We start from the raw sequence: 25,000 nt of genomic DNA on the forward strand, positions 1-25,000 counted from the left end.
TTTGCGCCGATAAAGAGGCGCGACAGACGGCAAAGACCACGCCCCCAAACCATCACAGGTCACGGCATTTGGCCAGATGGAAAAGAAGACGAAGAAGAAGAAGAAGAGGAAGAAAAAAGTCCCTCCCGAGGCACCGCCAACAGGCTCTCCTTCCTGCGACCGTTATGGCGGTTCGGCGGGAAGATGAGGCGAGAAGCCGCGGCGGCCGACAAAAAAACCGTTACGGCAGTTAAGAAGAGCACCGGCGCACATAAAACCGCAACAGTTACTCGCTATTATGTGGAAGTCAGGTCCTCCTTGGGTCCACTTTCATATTCCACCCAGAATCCCCTGTTTCCGCGAAGCATAAGACGAAAAGAATTATTCAATTACGAAATTCTATCATTAACTAAAATTAATCACATGATTTGATAAATATATAAAATACATGGTAAATAAATAACTAAAATAACAATAATAAATCTCAATTACTCGGCTTCAATGTATCCCATAGGTCAAAGAGTGACTCACCACAATTGATATCATCAACCTTTATCTCGAAGATCTGGTCAACTTCCTCCTCCATCCTCTCCTGAGGAGGTCGTCGATCTGCTAAAGCTGGCGGCACACTTGGCACTTCTCGCTAGCATGCTACTTGCTTTTGTTACTTCGTTTGAGCAGAAACGACTTCGGTTACGATCTTTTGTTTTTAACATTTCCAAATGTCAAATTACTACGAATGTTAAGATTTTTTTACGGAAATCTTGAATATTGTAACTAAAGTCGTTCCTACTCAAAACGAAATAACAAAAGCAAGTAGCACGATAACGAGAAATGTGCCGCCAGCTTCATGCTGGAGGACCTTCGCAGCGTCGTTTAGGTTGTCGTTTAAGAGTCCGTCGGCTTAACGACCTCAGTCGACGACGTTCCGAGACACCTGGAACGAGCTCCATTGCGGTTTCCATTTCTGCAAATCTGTTCCGCTCTTGTCACCTGAGAAAACGATTTCATCGACATTTCCTCGCATTCGGGTTCTGGCGTTCCACAATGGGTTATTTTCCTCCGACTCTAGGAGCAGATTTGAAGCTCGCAGATTTCGGGAAGGAATCTGATATACTGGAGGAAAATAGGTCTTGGCGTTCGGGTAAAGGCGTTCGTTCCACAATGGGTTATTTTCCTCCGATTGTGGGAGCAGATTTGTTGCCCACAGCTTTCGGGAAGGATTCTGATATGCTGGAGGAAAATAATTTTCCTTCGTCATATCTATTGACATTCTATGTATTTCTTTTGTGAAAACGAAATAATTTTGCCATGGTGATTTTATGGCTGGAAAAGTTCTGGAGGTGGGCAGTACCGACGATTAATCGGAGGTTGGAGGAAAAATAGCCCAGTGTGATAACCCCTTAACAGATACACAGAACTGTTGAAACACTTCGCCAGCATTGAATAAATGGACACTGTTACTTCTGTTGAATGGACAGATCAATGATGGGAATAACGCTGAGAGACCGAAAGAGAGCAAGTTGGGTGAGAGAGCAGACTAGAGTGAAAGATATTGTGGAGGTGGTAAAAGAGAGGAAGTGGAATTGGGCAGGTAAGTTGGTGCGAACGACTGATGAGCGATGGAGCAAGTGTGTTACTGAGTGGACGCCGCGAGATAGGAAGCGTGGAAGAGGGAGACCAGACAGAAGGTGGAGAGACATGATCGAGAAGTTTGCAGGGGTGACGTGGCAGAGGACGGCACGGTCGTGTGATTCATGGAATGTTATGAAGGAGGCCTTTGTTCAGCAGTGGACTCAGGATGGCTGATTTGATTGATTGATTGATTGATTGGTTACTTGGATTACCACTCCCAGATGTCATTTGGTCGAAACTCCTACGTGCTAGACAACCTTCGAGGAACTTTTCTTCCCAACTGTACTTTCCACGTGATTACCTTCAGGCATCAGCATTGAGAAGACGACCTTAAACGTGGGAAAACCAATTGTGACAATAAGTAATGTTAGCACAACATGCAATGCACCATTTACAACAGTGGTTGCAATGATGTTAATAATAAATGAAGACAGATGAAAATCCATATGAACAAGTTGTATAGACACGGTAAAGGAAACATGGACTGGAGGTGAAGCTTATTTCTGACGATACGTCTTGAATAAAAGCTTCACCTCCAGTCCATGTTTCCTTTACCGTGTCTATACAATGGTAATAAACAAAAAATAAACAAATAAATACATCAATGATCAATAAATATAAAATATATAAACAAACTATTAAATTAATAAAATAAACAAAATAAACACAACACACAAATAAATAATAATACATGATAAAACACGTAAGAAATAAATTTATCAATACACTAAAGGCTTCTTCATCCTTACCAGGGAAGTAGCGAGACAGATAAACAAATAAATTATTTATAAAATATATAACAAACATATAAAAACATGCATGACGGTCATTACAACCTTACTAGAACGCCCGTGTTCCACAATCAACCCACTGTACTTGCTTGCGAAGTTTCCAACATTAAAAAAAAAAGTTCTTCCATGGAATCTGATGACCCACATTTCGTCTTATTTTTTTCTTTTATTTTATGATTTTTATCTTTGCGGCAACAAGTGCACTCATCACGTGACTGTTTGCGATTTTTTTCTTCATTTAATTTCCTGTCAATATTTTGGGGGTCAAAATATCAACCCCGAGGTCATGCGGTAACAGCAAAGGAGGAGGAGGAGGAGGAGGAAGAGGAGGAGGAGGAGGAAGAAGATGAGGAGGAAAGATGTAGATGGACGAGAGAGAGGTAGTAACTATCAACCCTATCATTATCACAGTAAACATACACCCTAATACCACTACAGAATCTCGTAACTATCACCATACCCATCACGCCATCACCTCTTCACCATCACATTGAACACACCATATAATCCCATGACAGTCATAAAATCACCCTACCAGTCCTCACCATCACAATCCCAACATTTTCACCATCACCCTGACCGAACGTCACCATACAAGCCAGAGCACCAACCCCGTCACTATCACAATTTCAAATACAAATCCCACCGCCAAGGTGCTTATCCTATCACCATCACACCGGGCGTTGCTACTTCGTTATGTCACTATCACCACGTCGGGGCACCATTCATCATCATCGTGTCACAACACCATTACCTGAGCGACACCTCACCGCCTGAGATGGTTGAAAGGTGGTGAAAGCACGACGCGCCAGGTGGCCGCAGCGAGGAGGAGGAGGGACAGAAAGAGGAGATGGAGGAGGAGGAGGAGGAGGAGAGGGAGGAGGAGGAGGAGATGGAGAAGAGGAGGAGGAGGAGGAGATGGGGAAGAGGGCGAGGCGGAGGAGATGGAGAAGAGGGCGAGGCGGAGGAGATGGAGAAGAGGGCGAGGCGGAGGAGATGGAGAAGAGGGCGAGGCGGAGATGGAGAAGAGGATGAGGCGGAGGAGGAGGAAAAGGAGGAGAAGAGGGGGAGGAGGAAGAGGAGGCGGGAGACACAGAGAAGGGACAGGATGAGAAGGGAGAGGAGGAGGAGGAGGTGGAGGAGGAGAGGGAGAAGTTGGGGAGGGGGAGGAGGAGGAGGGGTGGGAGAAGAGGAGTGAGAGAAGGAGAGGGAGAAGAGGGGAGGGGAGGGGGAGGGGGAAGAGGAAGAGAAGAAGTGGGAAGAGGAGGAGGAGAAGTGGGAGGAGGAGGAGGAGAAGTGTGAGGAGGAGGAGAAGTGGGAGGAGGAGATGGGAGAGGAGGAGGGAGAGGAGGCGGAGGAGGAGGAGGAGGGAGAGGAGGAGGAGGAAGAGGAGCCAACAGCAAAGGAGAGGTTTCGGAATGAAGGAAGAGGAACAGGGGGCTGGAGAGGAGGAAAGGGTAGCTGCAACGGGGAAACTTTGTTTCGTCGCCAATAACGAGGAAGGGAGGAAGGGAGGGAGGGAAGGAGGAAGAGAAGGAAAGAGGGAGGGAAGGAGGAAGAGAAGGAGAGAGGGAGGGAAGGAGGAAGAGAAGGAGAGAGGGAGGATGGGAGGGAGGTGTTGAAAGGAGAATGATACTCGTGAAGGGAAATCTCCCAATAGGGGTTTAGATAATGATCATGTGTTGACTGGATTGGGAAAGGGAATAAGTGCTACAGTTTGACCATTCCAGTCAATTCCCAATACGAAACAACCACCTGCCTGGAATCCTTGGTCATCTAAAGGCGTTATCACACTGGGTTATTTTTCCTCCGACTCTTGGAGCAAATTTGCAGCCCGTAGCTTTCGGGAAGGAATCTGATATGCCGGAGGAATTATAATTTTTCTCCAGCCTATAAAATGACATTCCATATAAATTGTTGAGAAAATAAAATAGTTTTCCACGGTGACTTTACGGCGGAAAAGATTTTGGAAATGGGCGGTACATACAATTAATCAGAGGTCGGAGGTCGGAGGAAAAATATCCCGGTGTGATAACCCCTTAAGCACAGTCACTTCATCTTTAAACCATCAATCTCTCTCGAGCCTCTGTCGCTTATGGCACCTTCTTGAACTTCTCCATACGGTTCTTCGAGCCCCACTTAATACGTAATCATCAGTTTCTATATCTTATTTTACTGTGTAAGACGCATTTCTCCAACTCTGGGGTCGCCGTTGATTCTTAAAAAAAAAAAAAAAAAAAAAAAAAAAAAAAAAAAAAAAAAAAAAAAAAAAAAAATATATATATATATATATATATATATATATATATATATATATATATATATATATATATATATATACTGGGATAACTCTACCTATCCTTTACTGTTACACAGCCAAACAACCATCAACATAGAGTAAAACATTACAAACAACGTATGAAACCAGTCAGGTCGTACGTGACTTGGGTCACGGGGCAGAAAGGTCGAGACACATTGGTATAAGGGAAGAAGGAAGGCACGGGAAGAAGGAAGAGAAGAGAAGAGAAGAGAAGAGAAGAGAAGAGGAGAAGAGGTGAAAAGAAGTAAACTGGGGGACGGAAGGATGACGATCGTTGGGAGGGGTGGGAGAAGTCTGTCTTTGTCTGTCTGTCTGTGTAATCACGCACACGATATATTGGCGTCTGTCAACCCTGGGGCAAGCGCGAGCCCAGCCGAGAGCCAATATATCGTGCCGAGCCTCAGTCATTTGCCGACACACTGGAGTCACTTAACCATCAATTCTTTATTCGTCCGCACGAGCCGGGGCGCCTCCCGCGACCAGTAATCCCCACGTTCCCCGACGTCAAGTCTTCAATGCCTCAGCAAGAATATCTAGTTTAATACCTGAGAGTACCCAACTCGATTTCGTTAATTCATTCTGTCGCAGGGGGATTTCATTCAAGTGATGGGGGTAACCACAAAGCGATGACATGTACTGACCCAAAGAATCGTTTACTCGGGGCAAGCTGAGAGTCAAGTCAAGCGTGCAAGTTACATGTTACAAGTTACTTGCCGTGTGCATGTGTTGACAAAGAAACCCGGGCAGGTTGCCCAATTTTTTGTCAAGCAGATGTTTGCACACGGCAAGTAACTTGTAGCAAGTAACTTGCACGATTGATTTGTCTCTCAACTTGCCCAATATAAAGGAGACTTAAGTACCAGCACAGATTACGTACCATTTGACAAGAGACAGAGCAGAGATAACTGTAATAGCCTGTGCTAGGGATGCGTTACCTATTCATTGATTTAATAATTTGTTTTCTCCATCGCGGTTAATCTATAATTCATACTTTCAAATATTTACGTAATTTAATTGGTCACAGCCCACTCGTCTCTTCCTCAAGAACACGAAAAAAAAAAAAAAAAAAAAAAAAAAATATATATATATAATATATATATATATATACACAGTATATATATATATATATATTTATAATAATAAATAATGATGATAATGATGATAATAATAATAATAGTAATAATAATGAACAATGATGATAATAATAATAATTGATGATGATGATGATGATGATGATGATACAAAATAATACTGCTACGACGACACCGACGACGACGACGACAACAAATAATAATAGTAGTAATAATAATATTAATAATAATAATAATAATAATAAATGATAATAACAACAATAGTAAAGTACTGACCCAAAGACTCATTTACTCGGGGCAAGCTGAGAGGCAAGTCAAGCGTGCAAGTTACTTGCTTCAAGTTACCTGCCGTGTCCAAACATCTTGACAAAAAATTGGCAGGTTACCAAGTTTTCTTTGTCAAGCAGATATTTACACACGGCAAGTAACTTGTAGCAAGTAACTTGTATGATTGATTTGTCTCTCAACTTGCCCAATGTAAAGGAAACTTAAATACCAACACAGATTGCGTATTATTTGACAAGAGACAGAGCAGAGATAACTGTAATAGCCTGTGCTAGGGATGTGTTACCTATTTATTGATTTAATAGTTTGTTTTCTCCATCGCGGCTAATCTATAATTCATACTTTCAAATATTTACGTAATCTAATTGGTCACAGCCCACTCGTCTCTTCCTCAAGAACACAAAAAAAAAAAAAAAAAAAAAAAAAAAAAAAATATATATATAATATATATATATATATATACACACAGTATATATATATATACATATATTTATAATAATAAATAAACAAAATACTGCTACAACACCGTTACTCGTAAACAAATAATAATAATAGTAATAATAATAATAAAAAATTAAGATAATAATAATAATAATAATAAACAATAATAACAATAGTAAATAACATATAAGCAAACAAAATAATACTGCTACGACACAGTTACTCGTAAAAAAAAAATAATAGTAATAATAATAATAACACAATTAAAATAATAATAATAATAAATAATAATAATAACAATAGTAAATAACAACTAAACAAACAAAATAATACTGCTACAACACCGTTACCTGACCTCGACCTGGCGCGTTCTTCCTTTCATTCTTTCTGGTGTTATGTTCAGTAGTCTTTTACCGCACTTCGAAAAATAATGAAAAGAATACAAAGCAGCAACTCGTGCATTCAACAACGACAGGGGAGAAGTTTCTTCTCGACAAGGCGACGAAATCTGAAGGTTCTGTTGTGGCTTAGGGCAGTCGACAATATCACAACTTAATCTAGGAAGCTGAGGGTGGCCCACTTCCCAACGGTAAATACATACATACATATCTACATGCAAAGTAGACCACTTGGAAAAAGAAACTAACGAAGCAGAGCGCTTTCGTATATTACATATTCAGTGCAACAAGTACTTGTTGCACTAAATATGTAATATACGAAAGCGCTCTGCTTCGTTAGTTTCTTTTTCCAAGTGGTCTACTTTGCATAAGTGAACACACGTACCCGTGTTCTTATTAGCAACATATCTATATATGTAATAAAACCACTTGGAAAAAAATGAAAGGTGACCGAACGTTTTCGTCTATTTAACACATTTTCTAAGGTACAGAGTAAGGTAGCAGTGACATTATATATACAAAAGAAGCACATTAGGGGGGAATTAGGACAGGTCCAATAGTGATCTCACTCTCTCAGCATTGCCGGACGTCTTAAATAGACGAAAACGTTCGGTCACCTTTCATTTTATTTTCCAAGTGGTTTTATTACACATTTTGTGAATCACGTGTTTTTGTGATTCATTCGCATCTATATATGTATAATACACATATACATTAGGAAGGTATAATGTAGTAGCACATTTGTAAACCGAGACTTATTGACTCACTGTCGGAGAATGAGATAAGATGGACAGAAAATCTGTATATTTCGATCACTATGGTCCTCTTCAGCAGAATGAAGAGGACTACAGATAGTGGTCGAAATATGCAGAACTTCTGTCCATCTTATCTCAATCTCCGACAGTGAGTTAACAAGTCACACATATACATGTGCATATACATTATGGATACCACACGATTCTTCGAGAACATATACATGTATATATGCGATCACCTCAAGTTTGTTACCATAGTGAGGGAGTCCACGGCAAGCAAGAACACAGGGGTCCAACCAATGGAGCAGGAGGGGAGGGACGAATGACCGGTTCTATAAACACGGACAAATAATCCCCGCCATTGTGGAACAACAACTTCCTGTGGCGCCTCCGGGTGAGAGGACCAGGAAGAGCTTCAGGATTAAGAGAAGGATTAGGAGGGGGAGGATTAGGAGTAGGAGGTTGAGGAGTTGGTGAAGGACAAGGAGGAGGAAGAGGAGGAAGAGGGGGAGGAGGAGAGGGGGAGGGGAGGAGGAGGAGGAAGAGGGGGAGGGGAGGAGGAGGGGGAGGGGAGGAGGAAGTGGAGGTGAAGTTGGTGGTGGTGGAGGAGGAGTTGGTGGAGGACGAGGAGGAAAGGGAGGAGGAAGAAGAGGGGGAGGGGGAGGGGAAGAAGAGGGGGAGGGGGAGGGGGAGGGGAAGAGGAAGTGGAGTTGGTGGTGGAGGAGGACGAAGAGGGGAGGGAGAAGGACTAGAGGGAAGAGGAGGGGAGGGGAAAAGAAGAGGAGGAAGGGAGGGGAAAGGAAAGGGAGGAGGAGGAGGAGGAGGAGGAGGAGAAGAAGAAGAAGAAGGAGGAGGAGGAGGAGAAGAAGGAGGAGGAGAAGAAGAAGAAGGAGGAGGAGGAGAAGAAGAAGAAGAAGGAGGAGGTGGTGGAGGACGAGAAGGAAGAAGTCGCAGCTGGCCAGACAACCCAACTGACGACGAAACTTCTCCAAACCTTCGTCGGGCGTTTACTGTACTAAGGTTCGTTTCATACGTATTGACTTGTCGCCATGCGCCGTCCACGGCACGACGTCGTGCTCTCAAACAATCATAGGTGTCTATGGACGCTTTCACACGTCTCGACCATGACCACGTAAGAAAGTGTCCATAGACACTCGTGTTTATTTAAGAACACGACGTCGTGTCTTGGTTGGCGCACGGCGAAAAGTCGATACGTGTGAAACGAACATGAGAGTTCGACGACGGCGTTGGCCGTTCTCTCGCAGGCGTGGGAGGAGGAAGAGGAGAAGGTGAAGGAGAACGAAAAAGGAGGAGGAGGAAGAAGAAGAGAAAGAGGAGGAGGAGGAGGAGGAGGAGGAGGTGAAGGTGGTTGAGGGGGTCGTCTTGCTTCTTCCCCAGGGGGCCACAGGGCGCCAGCCAGCCCGACAGCAGCGATCCCACGCTTCAACTTTCTGGTCGGGTGTAACGGAGCGATGCTATGATCAACAACTCCTAATTGTATTTAGTATGCGGTGGGTTCTCAAGGCCGAACATCCTGCATACTCACTGTAGCAGCCCTCACTGTATCTTAAATATGGACCAAAAGGTCTCCTGTCGGCATGCTCTGCCTTTGTAAAACACATGTTTATCCCGGTCAAATGTTAATGGACATGTGGTTTTATATTCCTTCATATAACTCTCCATCCCTTGTTAAAAGTTTATATAAGCATTTCTCTGACTAATATCATGTTGTCAGGCTACTTTTGTTACAATCATATCTCCTCAGGATATTGATAGACAAGAATGATTTTCACTATGGCTCAACAAAACAGAGGTATTTTCTAGGCCACACAGACCCATCGGGATAGTTTTGGGCCACAGAAACACACACACATTATATATATATATATATATATATATATATATATATATATATATATATATATATATATATATATATATATTATAAACTAGGGTCTGGTTCCCTAGAGATCCGAACCAAGGTCAGTATGACCTCATGCAGAACCACAAGTACATATTGTTTATGATCCGTAAAACCACCTCTCTCCAAATCTTTTCGCCGTCCACGACACGACGTCGTGCTCTCAAATAATCAAGGGTGTCTATGGACGCTTTCACACGTGGTCGCCACGTGTGAAAGCATCCAAAGACACCCATGCTTATTTGAGAACACGACGTCGTGTCGTGGACGACGCACGGCGAAAAGTCGATACGCGAGAAACGATCCATTACGTGTTACCTGAACAGAGGCCACAGATCTTTATTCTCGTTATTGGCAGACAATTCTATTCAGCTGGGAAAAGGACCTTATGTTGAAAGGGTTATATCTACCCCTTCGACACAATGGGCGATCTTCAGATATTTTGTTCTGGTTAACGGCAGACTTTATTCAGTTGAGTGCAGGACTCCTAGAATGCTCTCTCTCTCCCTCCTCTCTCTTATTTCCATTGATTTCTCCAATCCGTCAATTTACCCTCTCCCTGCTCTTCTTCACTTCTCTTTTCCCAATTATTTATCTCTTCCTAATGCTCTCTTAGCCCTTTTCTCTCTTATTTCCAGTGGTTTCCCCATTCTGTTAATTTCCCCTCTTCCTGCTCTTCTTCACTTCTCTGTGTTCCATTATTCCCCTCTTCCTACTGCTCTCCTAGCCCCCCCCTTTCTCTCTCTCTCTCTCTCTCTCTCTCTCTCTCTCTCTCTCTCTCTCTCTCTCTCATTTCCAATGGTCTCCCCATTCTGTTAATCTCCCCTCTTCCTGCTTTTCTTAATTTCTGTCCCCCATTATTTCCCTCTTCATACTTCTCTCCTAGCCTCTCTTTCTCTTTTTCTCTCTCTTTTTGTGAGTAATGGCTAAACCTTAAAAAACTCGCACATCTTATTCGAGTGAATCCCACGACCTGAGCAGACTACCTGAATCGAGGGCAGGGTGGAAATATCTTAATTTACTACGATAAGGTGTTGTGGAACTAAAATACAATGTGTTTTTCTTTTTTTAATCTTTCAAAAGCAAAACTCAAAACACGGCCATACTGCTCAAATCAAGGACAGGGTGGTCGTCTCATCAAAGAAATTGAATTTACCTGAACGCAAAAGCTAGACGTTGACCATAATATCAATAAATCAATCAATCAATCAATCAAATCGGCCATCCTGAGTCCACTACTGAACAAAGGCCTCCTTCAAAGCATTCCACGAATCACACGACCGCACCATCCTCTGCCACGTCACTCCTGCAAACTTCTCGATATACAGTACCCCCCAATGGTTTAATTAACCTCAACATCATACGACTCAACCACTCTAGCCCTTCGACCACACAACTCCCTCACTCTAAGAGCTTTAAATAGTCCAGCAACTCTGTGTAACGGAACAGGTTCCGTGAAACCCGAGCAGCACGAGATGCAGACCAGTAACCTGCGTGACTCATCGAAGAACGAGACAACGAGTGCCACATACTGCAGCGACCTCCACTTCCAAGTGCCAATTATCATTGCAACCATTCAAGGGCCGCGTATTACAGATCGCAAAGTGCCACATACCACCCCACCCCCACCGCCCACCGTTACATACTACAGGCAGAACCTAAAGTGCTACTTAGTGTAAGCAATCCTTTCACAAGTGTCCTGCATAGATGCAGCCCCCGACCTCACCCAGTGGCAGTCTTCATATACTTAATTCAAGTGACGGCAAGGGATTTGACCTAACCCGCTTCATGGCCGAGGCGAAGTTTAAGAACCAAATAACGCCATATGATCTAATTCAGACAAGAAGGGTCTACGGTTGTTCCTGTTTATCCATTTAACACGGTACTCGCACACCACACCAGGGGACTTTAATCAGCTGTGGGAAGGAACTCCAGGTAGGAATTGACACAAGGTTCTTCTCCAAAAACAATAATTCCTTCACTGGTTCTGTGGGTCCAACAACTGCGACCCTACGTCCCGTCACAGCTCTTTGACTCCATGACGTATCATGTAGGAGGTTCTGGAAATTGCATTCTGAAAGATTCCATTCAGCTGAAGAGGTGCAGGAGGAGGAGGAGGAGAGGGAGGAGAGGGAGGAGGGAGGAGAGGGAGGAGGGAGGAGAAGGAGGATGGAGGAGAGGGAGGAGGGAGAAAAGAGAGAAGGAAAGAGAGAGAGTAGAGGGTGAGGAGGGAGGAGATGGGAGAACGAGGATGGAGGATAGGGAGGAGGAAGAGAAGGGAAGGGAGAGTGGAGGGAGCAGAGGATAGGAGGGAGGAGACAGGAGAGCCAGGATGGAGGATAGGGAGGATAGGGAGGAGGGGGAGGAGGGGAAGGAGGGTGGGTAGTGGGGTACAAGGAGTAAACAAGAGTAGAGGGAGTAGAGATAAAGAGACACGTAAGGTGGAGAAGAAATGAAGGTGAAGGGGGAAATGGGATAGGAGGAGAAAACTGAGGAAGATGAGGAGGAGGAGGAGGAAGAGGAGGAGGAGGAGGAGGAAGAGGAGGAGGAGGAGGAGGAGGAGGAGGAGAAGTCGGTAGTGGAGGGGGAAGGGAATGACACGATCCAGGTGCAGACAACGCCTCCTTCCTGCTACTCAGCTTACACGACCGAATGGAAATGTGTCTGTGCTACATCTCTCTCTCTCTCTCTAGCCTCACACACACATACGCACGCACGCACCGGTCTATATGCAACTCGAGCTCTCATCGTGGGGACAGCTGTCGATCACGAGTCCAACACGTGGTCCAAGACTATGATGAATCATACACACATATACAGGAGCGTGCATATACGGTTGCAAGCCACGTTATCCGAGCATGATCTTACACATAGAAAACGTCGCGCGCGCCATCTACATCTCAATTTCTTTACAAAACTTACAAAATGTGTTGAAGGTATTCTCTCTCTCTCTCTCTCTAAAAATAAATAAATAAATAACATAATAATAACAAACACATGCATATATATATAAAACAAGGGCATAAATCCAGTCCCACCCATTTCATCCCCACATACTCCACTCCTATTTACCACCCATCCCTCCATTTTTTCTTGGCTCCTACTGGATGACGGGTCATCCCTGCATCACTCCCACTCCCCTGGCTCAGAAACAATGCAGCAAGACACAGCACATCCACATAATAATAATAATAATAATAAAATAATAATAATAATAAAATAATAATAATAATGATAATAACAATAATAAAATAACAATATTAATTATAATAGAATAATAATAATAATCATCATCATAAAATAACAATATTAATTATAATAGAATAATAATAATGATAATAATACTAATAATAATCATAAAATAATAATAATAATAATAATAAAATAATAATAATAATAAAATAATAATAATAATGATAATAACAATAATAATAATACATATAAATAAATATATATTTAAAAATAAAACGAAAATTTAATAAATAACAAAGAAAAAATAAAACGGTAGCGATGTAGCGTAGGAAACTGCTTTCATGTGTCTGTGAAAAACATATACATTTTCTTCACGCAAATGCGTAATGAACACACCGTTGACCGCACAAATTCTGGTCAATATGGACTTGAATGGCACCCCTACGGAACAGAGTCACGCAACATTCTTACATGATGGAAGACTCGTCTCAACTCGAAAATGAATTATCATTATCCACTTCTATCGCCCCAATTCCTACTTTCCTCCTCAAAAATCTTCATTACCACTTGTGGGTGGCATTAGAGGATATCATTCCAATGTGGAGTTGCATCTCGAGGGGTGAACGGACAATATCCCAACAGACAAAACCCCAATCGGTAGGTTAGGTTAGGTTAAGTCCTACACCCCAATTTTCCTATTGGGGTTTTGTTCGCTATGTAGATTGGGGTTTTGTCCTTTGGGGGTTTTGTTAAGTGTTCATCTCGAAGAGCCAAAGAAGTTTTACGTCTTGTGTATTTGAGGCGCGTAGGGGGAAAAAAGCCTTTAGTATATGTACGTAGGATAGAAAGTGGAAAATGCTGGCATCATGCGTAAGTCATTTTGCCTCTTAAAATCAAACGCTGTAAGAACCATATTTCCGTACCGAGAAGGTGTGGCATTCCCTTTCAATACTAGACGCCTCTTGTCCTTTTATATTTGTTCAAGGATTACTGAATAAATTAATATATAAACAAATTCTTACAATGGCTTCTTCCCCCTTATAAGAAAGGTACATAGATACATATACCAAAGGCTTTTTCTCCCTACATGGGGGGTAGCCAAAAAGAAAAAGGCATAGAAACCACTCCCACCCATTCCATTTCCTATATATTCCACTCCCCTCCACCCACAGAAAGAAAGGTAGCAAAGTTAAAGATACGCACCCACTCCAATCCACAATCATTGTACCTCTTATTTTATCTTAATAAATAAACAAAATAAGAAAAAATAAAGAGAAAATAAAGACGCTTACTGAATGCTGATCACGTATCTCATCAGTTTCATATGTGCCTTCCGCAGACAAAATGCGTTCTAACGTCTTCATCTAAAGTTCTCTTCAAGATGGACTTGTGGAAAATTGTGTTTTTTGTGCTGAAATGACGACTCAGCACGTCGGGGTCATCAAAGGTCATGTGCTGACACAGCAGTTGCCCCACATCATATCGACGCAGTCGCACTAACGCCGTGAGAGCCTGACAAAAACACTTGGTCCAGTACCCCCTTCCCCTCTCTCCCCTTCTCTCTCTCTCTCTCTCTCTGCGTTTCTCTGTCCTTCTCTCTTTCTGTGTTCCTCTGTCCTTCTCTCTCTCTCTCTCTCTCTTTGTTTCTCTATGCTTTTCTCTCTCTGTGTTCCTCTGTCCTCTCTCTCTTTGTTCCTCCGTCTCTCTTTCTCTCTCGCTCTCTCTGTTCCTCCGTCCCTCTCTCTCTCTCTCTCTCCTGCATGGGGTCATGACTGTACGTCTTATGCAGTCAACATGTTCTGGGACACCTCTACGGATCCCATTCACGTGTCCGAGGACTCGTCTCAATCCAAATAAGAAACCAGGTCACATCTACGTTCTTTGTGCTATACTCGCTTTAGTCCTCTCCTTTGTCACCTCTACGACGCCACTAGTTGGCGCGACATTGTCCCTATAAGAACATAAGAATGAAGGAGACTGTGAGAGACCATGAGGCCTACACTGAGCAGTTCTATGTCCATTACCACCTATCATTCCCATCCATAAAGTTGTCTAACCGTTTCTTAAAACAACGGATAGTTTCAGTTTTCACTACATGGTTAATAATCTGTTCCATTCGTTGACCACCCTATTAGTAAACCAATTCTTGTCTACTTCCTTCTTAAATCTAAATTCGTCCAGTTTAATTTTCATAGATAGAATCGCTGGTTATCCCCGACCAAAAACTCCCCTCTCCCCCCCAAGTCGGAACAAAGCAAGTAATCCCCCACCCCGTCCCCTAAGCCCATTTCTAGAGAAGGGTGGGTGTGGCTATGGTAATATACTCCCCCTCCCTCACCTCCACATACCCCCTCCCCTCCCTCCCCTCCTCCCCCTCCCCCCAACCTGCCTTTTGAGCGTCTCCTACTTTGTACTGTGTTGTATACATATGCTACGCAGAAAATTATACACTCGAGGTTGTATCTTTTTACCTCTTTCGTTACTATGGCGCACTTGTTAATTTTGTTCTGGCTATCGCCATATGCTTTTAACCAGGACCCTGTGATAAATGAAACTATGGCATATTATGGAAAAAATAAAATAAATAATCAAATAATATAAACATAAAACACACACACACACACACACACACATATACATATTAAATTACAGGTGATATAATGAACTATAAAGTAGTCAGTAATACTGCACATACTTAGTGTGATTGACTAGGTGTAAAAATACACACACACACACACACACACACACGCACGCACGCACATACACACGGTCATATCAGCTCTGAAGTCTCTTCCGGGAGGAAAATAGCTGTCGATCACGAGTCCAACACGTGATCCAAGATCATGGTGAATCACACACACACAGAAACACACTGATCAGTCTAAACGACTTTCGAGCTCTCTTCGGGAAGGTCACAGGTATCGATCACAAGTCCAGCACGCGGCCCAAGACCACGGTGAGTCACATTTCCAATCAAAACATAGATAGAGACCCTAAGAAATCAATTAAGAGGGGCGCCCACTGTCTGACAGCAAACGAGAGCCATCTGGGGAGACGCCGAGGAAACGAAGACCAGACGACATCATTAATTCACTGCAGATGTATCGAACATGGCTTTTTTTTTTTAAAGAATCGTAGTCCACCCGTGTTATGCACACGTGTACAAAACTGCGTGATGCAAGTTTCGGTCGCATTCAGCAGGATAATGAGATTCTTCAAAAAGTTAACCCAACCAAAATATATGCATACATATACCAATAGTTTCTCCCCTTACAAGGGAGGTAGCCAAAGTCACAAGGCATAAATCCATTCCCACCCATTTTATCATCTATTCACCACCACTCCCTCCCTCCAAAATAAATAAATAAATAAATAAATAAAATAAGTATTCAAGTAAGCCACACTTGTACAAAATTGCATGAAAAAAGTTAGACCCCCCCCCCCAAAAAAAAATATATATATATATATATATATATATATATATATATATATATATATATACATATATATATATATATATATATATATGTATATATATATATATAATATATATACATATATATATATACATATATAAATACATATATATACATATATATACATATACATATATATATATATATATATATATATATATACAATAACAAAATAGAAAACACACACATACACGCACACACAAATAGGATGTTTTGTGGACCGAAACGGTAGGCATCCCATGTAACGGTATACGTGGGGTTTTAAATTAATCATATTAAAAGCTGTGGCATAAGTACAATGAAAACCTGCAAGTCGTGGCAATAACATGGCAGAGACTGATACAATCGGTATACCATTGTTCACTTTCCACTTGAGAACTGGTGTATCGACATCACATCAAAAATGGCGATGCCGTCTTTCATATTTTCGAAAAAAAAAGTAAATAAAACCGAGGTGTCTGGCCTAAAATGATGAGACGGTTTATTATTTGATTTGATTTTTTTTTTCTTTTTTGTAATGCGAACCCTCTTTCAACGAAGAGATGAGGATCGAAAATAGCAAATAGCAGAATATACCTCGGTACGACATATTAGGCTCGTTTCACACGTATCGATTTTTCGCCGTGCGCCGTCCACGACACTATGTCGTGGACGTTTTCACACATCACGACCACGTCCGCCTGTGAACACGTCCATAGACACCCATGGTTACTAGAGAACACGACGTCGCGTCGTGGACGGCGCACGGCGAAAAGTCGATACGTGTGAAACGAGCCTTGGACCCCCTTCTTTACTACATTCCTGACGGCGACACCAATAATAATACCAACAATAGCATCACTAAAAACATGAGTGAGGTAAACGCCAATGAAACTATCACTACGTCGTTAGAAAATCAGGACTTGAAGGTCGTTCCAAGAGAGAGAACTGGAAAGGCAAGAGCAGCAAAAAGCCAACTGACGACGACATATTCAGGACGGAAGGGCGGGGACGTCGAGTAAGAAATGAAGTTACAAGAACATGGACGGGGGCGGAGGAAGAGGAGATGGTGATGATTAATGATGATGATGATGATGATGACTATGAGGCAATGGGGGGGGAGGGGGAGGGGGGAAGTTGAACGGGAAAGGAGGATGGGGGGAGGGAGAAATGGGGGGGAAATGGGACTAAAGGGAACGTTATAACAAAGATGACCGAGTTCCTGGCATACGTTCTCCCCCACTTCGGCGAGGTCGGCGTCCGCGTAGCCGGCGGGAGTTGCGTGAATGGGAAGGGCGTGGAGGTGCCTGCGCCCCCGGCAGGAGCTTTATTGGGGCAAGACGATCCGAAGGCGACGGCCGGAAGGGAAAGTCTGCAAACAATGTAAAGACACGACCCCCGACCCACGCCCTCCCCTGTGCCCACCCCCCTCCACCCCACACTGAGTTCGCGACCTAGTGCTGCAGGGGCGGGCGGCAACATATATATATATATATATATATATATATATATATATATATATATATATATATATATATACAGTATGCATGTATATGCATTTTTGCAAGCATGTACTTATGTGTGCATGTATGTATACGTATTTATGTATCTATGTAAGTTCGCATTTATATATATGTACGTATGTATTTATGTATATATGTACGTTCCCATATATGTATGTATGTATGTATGTATGAATATATGAAAACACACACAGAGAATAAAGCTCATAAGTTGACTCTACCAGTGAATGAATTGACACCATTTACTGCAAATTGCAGTCCCGTTGGAATGCATTACGTCTCCAACAATGGCCACTCCCAACTCAACAATGACGACATTTGTCTTGCCACTACACCATAAAAAACGTCAACATCAACAAGGTTGATGGTGAAAATAATAACGTCGCTCTTTGTGGTGAAAATAATAAATACCGCTCGCAAATAAAGAGACAATGGGTATAATTAAATATTTCGGTGGTAGTGATAATAGTGTTGATGGCAGTAGTGGTAGTAATGGTAGAAATAGTTAAAATGCAAATAGGAAAAGTATCTACGAATGGCATGAGAATCAACACTCATTGTAGGACCATATACTACATACATACATGCACACATACACACATACATACATGCACACATACATATATACATGCACTCATACTAAAGGACCTTTCTTCCTTGTAAGAGGGTTGGCTAAGTCAATCCCCACACCTACTTATTTAACTACCACACCCACTACATACACATTAAATCTCATTTAACGACCCCTTCCCTTCCATCGCAGCACCCCGTGGATGAAGAGTCGCCCCTGCCTGGATCGATGACAGCACCAAAACCTTCAGTATCATAAAGACCGCAGGGCTCGTGTGGCCGTAGTGGAAATGCGGCGAGCTTCATGGTCCCTACAGGGTGTGATTATACACAAAGGTACCCTGCTCTAATTATAGGCTAAAATTAAATTCCTTTGGTGGTTTCAAGAGCGACATCGGGACCAATTGGGGAGGGAGGGAGGGAGGGAGGGAGGGAGGGAGGGAGGGAGGGAGAGAGAGAGGGCGGGGGGGCACCAAGATTTACACACCCATGCGTATACACACACACACACACACACACACACCACCTCATGTATACACATCCCTTACTATGTAATAATGGAATGTATAACACGGCACACTACCTGACGACGAACCATTGCTCTTGGGGTTGGAGAGCCTTCGTCTGCCAAGAACACAACCACAAACATTGGGAAATCAATTTCTTGTGTTCGCCGGCGTTCGTGCAAGTCGTAACCTTCGATCTCCGGACGGAGAGGCTAAGTCCGGAGACGGCAAGTCCGGAAACGTAAAGTCCGGAGAAAGCAAGTCCGAAGACGTAAAGTCCGGAGACGTAAATTCCGGAGACGCCAAGTCAAGAGACGTAAAGTCCGAAGACGCCAAGTCCGAAGACGGCAAGTCCGAAGACGTAAAGTCCGAAGACGGAAAGTCCGGAGACGGAAAGTCCGGAGATGGCGAGTCCACAGAGGAGACCTCTACCCGGCACAGGAATAACGCATTACACAAAACACACCGTTTCACCAGTTAGTAGACTTAACAAGGTACTTCATCTAAGCAAATTATAAACTCCTCAAAACAAGGGTGTCCCTGATTCTAGTATAAACACTCCCGGTACTCGACCGTGGCCGCAGACACTCCCAGAAACCGTCTCCGGACGAAAAGCTCTTCTGCGAAACTACAGTTCGACGTCCAGAACGAGACTGACCGAACTCGTTAATGCGATTGCGACCTTCCTGAGGACGAAACACCCCCGAGTATAAACGCTCCCCCCCTCGACCGCTTTCCTGTCCCGGGATGCCTCGAGTTTAAGATCCCGGATAGCGCGCGGCCCTCAAGTGGCACTCGGTGTTCGAGTTCGACGGAGGTGACGTCACAGCAGCCACTTGAGGATGCTACCCGGACTTTAATCACTCTTGTTCACACTCAACAGGTTGGTTGAGAAACAACCACGCATACGCGCACACGCACATGCAAGTGCACACACACACACACACACACACACACACACACACACACACACACGAATCTGTGGCGCGGTGGTAGAGTTGAGTATGTGTGTGTGTGTGTGCGCGTGTACGTGCGCGCGCGCGCGTGTGTGTGTGTGTATGTGCGTGTGTGTGTGTGTGTGTGTGTGTGTGTGTGTGTGTGTGTGTGTGTGTGTGTGTAAGGTCACGGCATTACCCATAGATAGGTCATATATGAGCGCTGGGCTCTCTTTCGGAAGGGAGATATCTGTCGATCACGAGTCCAGCACGTGATCCAAGACCATGGTGAATGACACACACACACACATGCGCGCTCTAAGGATGTCAAGAAATACAGTTTTTCATATAGAAGCATACATATTTGGAATAGTTTAGAAGGCAATATAGACTAAGGTGGAACAATGCATGTATTCAAATTTAAGTAAGATAATAGGAACTTAAGGATATAAACCATGTTGGATCCGTACATGAATTTGTTCAAGTGGATCAAAGGCTTTAACAAGGGTGATGCAAACAAGGTCATCATATTAAAACAACAGGACAGGACTCGCAGTAATGGGTATAAACTGGACAAATTTAGACTTAAGAAGGAAATAAGCAAGAATTGGTTTACTAATAGGGTGGTCGACGAATGGAATAAACTTAGTAACCACGTAGTAAGCGCTGAAACTATCAGTTGTTTTAAGAAACGATTAGACAACTTTATGGATGGGGATGACAGGTGGTGATGGATACGGAGCTGCCTAGTGTAGGCCTTATGGTCTCTTGCAGTCTCCTTCATTATGTTCCTATGATATACTGGAGAGTATGTGACAGTATCAAACGAGTACTGCTCTTTCCCTGTTCACTACAATTAGGTAAACATATACACACACTCGTATGTACACTTACAACGAGTTGCAAAGCCAAAGTACGTCGACAGAACTTTCGGTATAATGTATGCAGGATAAATAGTAGATGAAGAAGAAGAAGAGGAAGAGGAAGAAGAACAAGAGGAAGAAGTTGAAGATGAACCTGAAGAAGAAGAAGAAGAAGAACAACAACAACAACAACAACAACAAAAAGAAGAGGAAGAAGCTGAAGAAGAAGAAGAAGAAGAAGAGGAAGAAGCTGAAGAAGAAGAAGAAGAAAAAGAAGAAGAGGAAGAAGAGGAAGCTGAAGAAGAAGAAGAGGAAGTTGAAGAAGAAGAAGAAGAAGAAGAAGCTGAAGAAGAAGAAGAAGAGGAAGCTGAAGAAGAAGAGGAAGAAGAAGAGGAAGCTGAAGAAGAAGAAGAAATAATGTTTCACGGCGCGACTCCATTATTGTTGTGAATCACGAGTCCAACGAAGGCTTCCAACCAACCGAATAAAATCGCCAGCCAGAACGAAACCTCGTAAGATCATGTCAGCGACTTGCAAGTTGAAATCCGGGAACCATTAGGCAATTTAATTCAGCTGATGGAAACCTCCCGCAGTTATCGCAATTATCACTCAACGATGATCGTTCATGGCTCAAGGATGATCGTCAAACGAGTCTAAAGGAATATATATATATATATATATATATATATATGTTTATATATATATATGTGTATATATATATATATAATTTTTTTTTTTTTTTTTTGTGGGGCTGTTTTGCTTTGAGCTGCACAATATGAGGCTGATGATTTTACCACAGTCTACCAACACGTTAGTATGATGCCAGGTATGATGAGCGTCATCCGCCATTGGCGGTATTATAATCGTACCGAGCAGAACCTATCTTTAGTATACAAACTATATCAACATGACCACAACCTGGGACTCCATAGCTATTCGCAACGCATCCCACGTGTGAACATCAATCCGCGGCTCCTACCGCGTGTAAGGATTACAAAGGATTACAAAGGAAAAGCATGCTGACAGGAGACCTCTTGGTCCATAACTAGGTCAGATGCGAAAAAATATATAATAATGATAAATAAATTAATAAATGAACAAAAATACTACTACACATCCCCGCGTGTGAGCGGACACTCGTGACACACCTCGCGTGTAAATGCCCGATCACGACGTGTAACCAGGTCCTCGTGACCTGCGAGGTAATGGCCCGGGTAGCCATCTATAAACGGTAAGTGCCTCTCACGTTGTGGCGCAACCTCGGAGGTAATGGAATAGGAGAGTTGGCGCAACATGAGGTGTGTCATGCTACCATTACAAGAATAGAAGTCCCGTACACCCTTCACAGGAACGGCTCTGCGACGACGATGTCGCAATGAACCCGATCATGGCGATGAGGCAAATTAAATATCCATTTTGTTCTGAGGAGCACCGAGTGACTTTATTTGGCTTAAGGGGTTATCACACTGGGCTATTTTTCCTTCAACCTCCGATTCACCGACGGTATCGGCTACCTCCAGTACTTTTTCCGACGTAAAATCACTATGGCAAACTATTTTGTTTTCTCAACAAAAATACACAGAAAGCAATTTGATATGTTGGGGGAAAATGACTTTCCTCCAGCATATCAGATTCCTTTCCGAAAGTTGCGGGATACAAACATACTCCAAGAGTCGGAGGAAAAATAGCCCAGTGTGATAACGCCTTAGTTATTGCTATGATAGCGTATGTACACCAACACCGTTTGTATGTACACCAACACCGTTTGAGTGCGATAATACTTTACATATTTTATTCTGGGTTGCGTCAAACGACTAAATTCACCGCCCGGTGAACACCATTGCAAGACACCAATAACAATAACAATTAAAAAGAAAAATAACAATTACAAAGCAATAACAAGCAAATAATAGCGACACATCCTGCCAAGCCTCAACACACCAGTAAAGACCAATCCCAACATTTCATTACATAACCTGTATTGCATTCCCTTCCCTTATCATCCCTAATCACTTTTAACTTCTACCGACTCTCCTTCCTAATGACCTTAAATCTCTCTTTAACCATCACTGCAAGTAGCATTTATTCGCCGCGGTATTACCCCTAAGGCCGGTGTCACACTGTCCGGAGCTGCCGTTGCGGATTTTTGTTGGTTCTAGCAAAGTCTTCCTTATGAGTCATTAGTCTCTAAAGGCCATGACAGTATTTGAACCAGGGGGAGATGGTGGTCACTATACGAAGTTCTGGCTATCGCCAGATGATTTTATTAAGCTAACTGAACTTGCCCATAATTTGGCCGCATCCGGTGCCGCCGTATAGTGTGACACCGACCTAAGGACAGAAGCGTTAGGACCTCCGACGAACTACTAAATCCCTCCATCCCTCCCCTTTCATCATCAACTGGAGTCATACGCCAGGAAGCGCGTTACTTCACTTTCCCGCCGGCGCCAAACCATATTCGCCCTTGGAAAGTCGAACTCTTTCAGGAAGCCTCCGCCTCCAGCTCCTGGAGACGCCCTCGACAGCTTCTTCAACGTCACGGTCCTCGACATTCTTGAGGGTCCTCGAGGGGTTGCAACAATGCCAGCGTCTTGAGGTTCATAAAAACCTCCGGTTCGGCCAACGTGTTAGCATCTTCAACACGGGGACGTGTCTTTATGATTTTTGTTCTGGATAGTTCCAAAGGATTTTATTCAGCCAAAAGGGCGGATTAGGGGAAGGAGAACGGGGTCTCACTCAGTCCAGATCCCACCTCAAGTCCAACCCTCAACTGACTAACACAGTCCCGTATTGACTAACACGAGAATAATAATAATAATAATAATAATAATAATAATAATAATAATAATAATAAAATGCAGCTCAGCTAACGTAGGCAGGCAATAGAAATGCTCTTTTAACCTCCAGCACAAATTTATATTTACGAAGGAAATAGGTAAGAATTGATTTTCTAATAGGGTGGTCGACGAATGGAATAGACTTAGTAATCATGTAGTGAGCGCTGAAACTGTCGGTCGTTTTAAGAAACGGTTAGACAACTTTATGGATGGGGATGACAGGTGGTAATGGACATTGAACTGCCAAGTGTAGGCCTTATGGTCTCTTGCAGTCTCCTTATTTCTTATGTTCTTATGTATTCAACTGAGGTTCAGTTCCGTCCCGCGCCCATCCCTCTCCCGCAGACACTTTACCAAGGGCGGGCACGTTAACATTTTTAAAGTCTAATTATTCTGTTTTCTTAGAAGTGAAGTTAACTTTGTCTTCCACTTCGTAAATACACACGGATTTCTTTTATTTTTGTGACATGCTTGTTCAGTGAAATCAATCTGATAATTAATGAACACCAATTCATATGAAAAGAAAACCTTTTAACAACAATTCTTACATACATTACACCTGACCTTAAAACCAGGAAACAGTACATTAGCGCCAGGAATAAAGCTAACAGAGCATTAGGTTTCATTGCTAGGACGGTAACGAATAGAAGTGCAGAGGTAATTATTAAACTCTATCTAGCGATAGTTAGACCCATCCTTGACTATGCGGTACAGTTTTGGTCTCCGTCCTACAGAATGGACATCAATTCACTAGAATCAGTACAGAGAAGAATGACCAAAATGATACATGGACTCAGAAATTTGCCTTACGAAGAGAGGCTTAGGCACCTTAACTTACACTCTCTGGAAAGACGCAGAGTGCGGGGTGATCTAATGGAGGTGTTGAAGTGGATCAAAGGCTTTAACAAGGGTGATGTAAACAAGGTCATCATATCAAAACAACAGGACAGGACTCGCAGTAATGGTTTTAAACTGGACAAATTTAGATTTAAAAAGGAAATAGGCAAGAATTGGTTTCCTAATAGGGTGGTCGATGAATGGAATAAACTTAATAACCATGTAGTAAGCGTTGAAACTATGTTCTTATGGTATGTACAAATGTAAAATATACATCATCTAATCCTGTATCACTGGTTCCCACGAAAGGTTGAAAGGCTAAGAAACACTACATCAACACAATGCTTCGTGCAGCGGGTCCGGGCCTAAGTATCAAGGGGCCAAATCATTGAGCAATTCCTTCATTCGATACCTGACCTTTCTTCCCCTCCACCCTTCTCTCTCTCGACGCCAAACCCCCGCCCCCCGCCCACATCCCAACGTCTTGCTTCACTAAGAACGGCACTCAGTCAAGGCAGACCTTACCACTAAGGAACGTTGGGTATTTATAGTGGTCTACTGCTTCGGTTCTCGTACACTTTACAAAGGATTACAAAGGCGGAGCATGCCGACACGAGACCTTTTGGTCCATATCTAGGTCGGATGCGAAAAAAAAATCTTTATAAT

General features: G+C 42.9%; 1 protein-coding gene across 5 annotated transcripts in view; it reads right to left on the bottom strand.

The window, feature by feature from the left end:
• LOC143039592 (afadin-like) overlaps positions 1–25,000 on the bottom strand; it is an 879,482-nt gene that overhangs the window by 792,697 nt on the left and 61,785 nt on the right. Inside the window, exon 1 of one of the 5 annotated variants that reach the window (XM_076209826.1) lies at positions 18,940–19,118. The exons of the other annotated variants lie outside the window; for them this stretch is intronic. Within the exon in view, the coding sequence (XP_076065941.1) occupies positions 18,940–19,005 (66 nt within the window). The 5' untranslated portion in view covers positions 19,006–19,118. Of the gene's footprint in view, positions 1–18,939; positions 19,119–25,000 lie in introns of those variants that run through there. 5 annotated transcript variants of the gene reach the window in all.

Source organism: Oratosquilla oratoria, chromosome 26 (genome assembly GCF_046742065.1).
Source record: "Oratosquilla oratoria isolate Oo_2021 chromosome 26, ASM4674206v1, whole genome shotgun sequence".
In the NCBI taxonomy this organism is placed as follows: Eukaryota; Metazoa; Arthropoda; class Malacostraca; order Stomatopoda; family Squillidae; genus Oratosquilla; species Oratosquilla oratoria.